This window comes from Anomaloglossus baeobatrachus, chromosome 4, assembly GCF_048569485.1.
Source record: "Anomaloglossus baeobatrachus isolate aAnoBae1 chromosome 4, aAnoBae1.hap1, whole genome shotgun sequence".
NCBI classification, from domain to species: domain Eukaryota; kingdom Metazoa; phylum Chordata; class Amphibia; order Anura; family Aromobatidae; genus Anomaloglossus; species Anomaloglossus baeobatrachus.
The window spans coordinates 697,110,978-697,115,521 of NC_134356.1; the positions used below are offsets into that span (position 1 = coordinate 697,110,978).

The 4,544-nt window shown below is 42.6% G+C and overlaps 1 protein-coding gene across 1 annotated transcript; it reads left to right on the forward strand.

The window, feature by feature from the left end:
• Nucleotides 1-2,642: 2,642 nt before the first annotated feature.
• LOC142303033 (olfactory receptor 6N1-like) lies at nt 2,643-3,635 on the forward strand. The gene has a single exon (XM_075344132.1). It carries the CDS (start codon nt 2,643-2,645, stop codon nt 3,633-3,635), a length of 993 nt encoding a protein of 330 aa, XP_075200247.1.
• Nucleotides 3,636-4,544: the final 909 nt, after the last annotated feature.

Below are 4,544 nucleotides of genomic sequence, written 5' to 3' on the forward strand. Positions count from 1 at the left end.
AAAAGTGGAGAAAAAGTGGAGAAAAAGTGGAGCATAAGAGGAGAAAAAGTGGAGAAAAAAGTGGAGAAAAAGTGGAGAAAAAGTGGAGCATAAGAGGAGAAAAAGTGGAGAAAAAGTGGAGAAAAAGTGGAGCATAAGAGGAGAAAAAGTGGAGAAAAAGTGGAGAAAAAGTGGAGAAAAAGTGGAGCATAAGAGGAGAAAAAGTGGAGAAAAAGTGGAGAAAAAAGTGGAGAAAAAGTGGAGAAAAAGTGGAGAAAAAGTGGAGAAAAAGTGGAGATTAAGAGGAGAAAAAGTGGAGAAAAAGTGGAGAAAAAGTGGAGCATAAGAGGAGAAAAAGTGGAGAAAAAAGTGGAGAAAACGTGGAGAAAAAGTGGAGAAAAAGTGGAGAAAAAGTGGAGCATAAGAGGAGAAAAAGTGGAGAAAAAGTGGAGAAAAAAGTGGAGAAAAAGTGGAGAAAAAGTGGAGAATAAGAGGAGAAAAAGTGGAGAAAAAGTGGAGAAAAAGTGGAGAATAAGAGGAGAAAAAGTGGAGAATAAGTGGAGAAAAAAATGGAGAAAAAGTGGAGAAAAAGTGGAGAGAAAGTGGAGAAAAAAATGGAGAAAAAGTGGAACACCCTTTGGTACCTTTCATGTGGCACTAAGGGGTGCTTAGCTTTGTATTTAGCCAAAAAAATGAAAAAAAAAATGACATAGGGTTCCCCCTAGTTTTGTAGCCAGCTAGGGTAAAGCAGACGGCTGCAGCCTGCAGACCACAGCTGGCAACCTCACCTTGGCTGGTAATCCAAAACTGAGGGCACCCCACGCTGTTATTTTAAATTAAATAAATAATTAAAAAAAAAAACCACGTAGGGGTCCCCCAAAATTGGATCACCAGCCAAGGTAAAGCAGACAGCTGGGGCCTGATATTCTCAGACTAGGGAGGTCCATGGTTATTGGAATCTCCCCAGCCTAAAAATAGCAGGCCGCAGCCGCCCCAGAAGTGGCGCATCCATTAGATGCGCCAATCCTGGTGCTTCGCCCCAGCTCATCCCGCGCCCTGGTGCGGTGGCAAACGGGGTAATATTTGGGGTTAATACCAGATGTGTAATGTCACCTGGCATCAAGCCCTGGGGTTGGTGAGGTCATGCGTCTATCAGATACCCGACATCACCAACCCAGTCAGTAATAAAAAAAAATACACGACAAACACATTTTTATTTGAAAAAACACTCCCCAAAACATTCCCTCTTTAACCAATTTATTAGATTGAAAAACAAATCCAGGTCTGGTGTAATCCAAGGGGTTGCCATGACGATGCACACTGTCCCAGTCAATGAAGAGCAGGATGTTCCCCATTGGCTGGGAGAGCAGTGCAGTGACCTGAGCTAACATCAATGGGTCAGCCCAGGTCACTGCAGGGCATGAGAAGTGCTGCTGTCAGTGAGGTACATTACCTGCGCTGATCTCCAGCACACTGACAGCCCCTGTCACTGAGGTCAATGACCGGCGCCTTCACATCAAGTATCGCGAGAGGTCCGTGACGTCACCGCCAGTGTCAGTCTCGGGTCGGAAGCGAGAGGTGATGTGACAAGCGGCGGCCATGGAGGACAGTGACAGCGCTGAGGTCGGGATGGCGGGACTTCATCACCGCAGGTAAGCCGAGCGAGCGAGCGAGCGAGCGAGCGGGCGGGCGGGCGGGCGGGGGGGGGGGTGGATGTGTGTGTGTGTGTGTGTTTGTGTATGTGTATGTATGTGTACATGCCGCGGGCAGGAGGGGGTGGAGCGAGCTGAGCGGGAAAGTGTGGGCTTCCTGCACGTAACTAAGATAAACATCGGGTTACTAACCAAAGCGCTTTGCTTGGATACCCGATGTTTATCTTGGTTACCAGCTTGTGGCAGGCTGCCAGCGATGGCTCCTGCTCACTGTAGCTGTAAAAAGCCCTGCTTTTTGCTGCTAGAACCGTTCTCGAACGTATCTAGAACTATCGAGCTTTTAGCAAAAAGCTCGAGTTCTAGTTCGATCTCGAACAGCCCAAAAATCACTCGAGCCGCGAACTGGAGAACCACGAACCACGAACCGCGCTCAACTCTACTGTTAATCCATATAATTAATCACCATCGAATACTAATTTCTAGGTTGTTGGAACATAAATTCTTATGACACAATTCTCACTTGAAAAGAGAATCATTCTGCTACAATCCATTTTGCACTGGTTTGGCAAGTGGCTGTGGGTATCATACTTGAAATCTTAAGGTCCGAGCAAAAAATCAAGATGGAAATCAATGTAAAATTACTATGAAAATGAACAGGATGAAATAAAGGCTTAATGAGTAAATGGACCAATGGTCAAAACCAAGAAACCAGTCTACCAGTTGAGGGACACCAAAAGAGTCCTCCTCAAAACACAACTTTCTGAGCCACTACTGGAGCTGGACAAAGTGTTAATTATTTTTTAGTTCGTACTAAAAAGTAAAATTATGATTCCATCCATATGAGTATGGTTACAAATAATTACATTGTTCATAAAATGTTATGGGTTCTTTTCCTTTTTGTGCTATTCCCCATGTATTTTGGGTTACGTGATAACTAGGGTTGATTTAGGAGCTCCAGTCCCTCAAATTTTCATAATTTCATCTATTAGATTTATTTTATAGTTTTTAAGGATGATTCCAGGACATAATCTTTCATCAGTCAATGAGTTCTTCATTGTAGGCTTCGAGCATCTGCAGAGTTTCCGAATTGTTCTCTTTCTACTTCTTCTTCTGATTTACACGGCCATCTTAGCTGGGAACCTATTGATCATCCTCCTGGTATCAACCACGGCTTGTCTCCAGATCCCAATGTACTTATTCCTCAGTCAGCTATCCTTATCAGATATTATACTCACCTCAACCATTTGCCCAAACACTCTTCTTGTCATTATTAATGATGGGTCCACCATCTCGAAGGTTGGTTGCTTAACCCAGTTATTTGCATTTTCAATGTCCATGGTAACTGAGTGTCTTCTTCTAACGGTCATGTCCTATGATAGATATGTCGCCATCTGTAAACCTATGCATTATGTTACTACTGTAACTCTTACTTTTTGTGTAAGGTTAATTTCCTTTTGTTGGGTATCAGGTTCTCTTTTGACCACCTTCGCCACTGCCTTGATCTCAGCTCTTGACTTTTGTGGCTCAAATGTTGTTGTGAACCATTTCTTCTGTGATTATGGACCTCTTTTGCAACTCTCCTGCTCGGATACATCTGATCTGGAAACAATAGTTGTGATTATTACCACCCATGAAATGAGCATTGAAACCATGTTCATCTTCTCCACCTATGTCTGCATTGTTCGCTCGATACAGAAAATATCAACGACCACAGGTAAGGAGAAAGCCTTCTCCACGTGTTCCTCCCATCTGACTGTAGTTTGCATGTGTTTTGGATCTCTCATTGCCATCTATGTGTCTCCATTTGGCAAAAAAACATCAACCATCAACAAAATCTTGTCGTTACTCTACACTGTGGTGACTCCATTATTAAACCCCATCATCTACAGCCTGAAAAACAGGGAAATGAGGATCATCATCGTGAAACGATTCAACCAGCTGAGGCAAATCTTATCATCAAGTCACCGATTCCCAGAACCCAGAAGAATAAGGGAAATGAGATGAACTCCAGGAAGAATGTGTTTGCTTCGTGTTAGTAATTAGCTTCTTGGTTTGGATGTCACCAATTTCATTCACCTTATCGTAATATTTGGAGGCTCCAGAAAACTCCTTAAATATGGATAATCCACATTATGATGTGTGTCATTTATTAGTAGAGACGAACGAATCTGCAGAGACTCATATTCAACAGATTACTCCATTTTGTCAGAAAAATTTGAATCACAATAAAGTTATAAGATACAAATTCAATATTGTTTATTATGTCCGAGGGTTTTTCTTAACCCTTTCACTCCCACTTGATTTTCCTGTTTTTGCGTTCTCATTTTTTCCCCCCTTCTTCCAAGATTCATAACTATTTTATTTTTCCATCCCCATAGTCATTTCACAGGTTGTTGTTTGTGGGATGAGTTGTACTTTTGAATTACCTCATTCACTTTATCATGTGATGCACTGGAAAACGTGAAAAAATTCCAAGTTTGTTGAAATTGCAAAAAAAGTGCAATTAAACAATTGTTTTTATTATTTTTAATTACCACGTTCACTATATGGTACAATTGACTGAGCAAATATCTCACTGTACTAAGGGGACGCTAAAGTTACAAGCAGTGTAGCTTCAGAGTGCAGTTAGCAGGCAAACCACAAGAGGGCAGTAGAGTAGTCAGTAAACCAGGTCAGCAGCAGAAGTTCTCGTCAATAGCACAGGGATAATCAAATGATAGTCAGGTGAAAGCCGAGGGTTGGAAGCCGGGAAGTCATGTATGCAACAGAGGGGAAAGACAGAGACAAACTTAGGAACGAGGACACAGGTCAGATGCCGGGAAGTCCAAGTACAAACAATGGAGGAGGACAAACAGGTTGGGACCAGGATAAGACAGACAGAGAAGGGTATACAGTAGACAGGAGCAGGTAGTC

What these genes read in the sequence shown, in the direction of transcription:
- LOC142303033 (XM_075344132.1), top strand. Translation starts at nt 2,643, where the DNA reads ATGATTCCAGGACATAATCTTTCATCAGTCAATGAGTTCTTCATTGTA.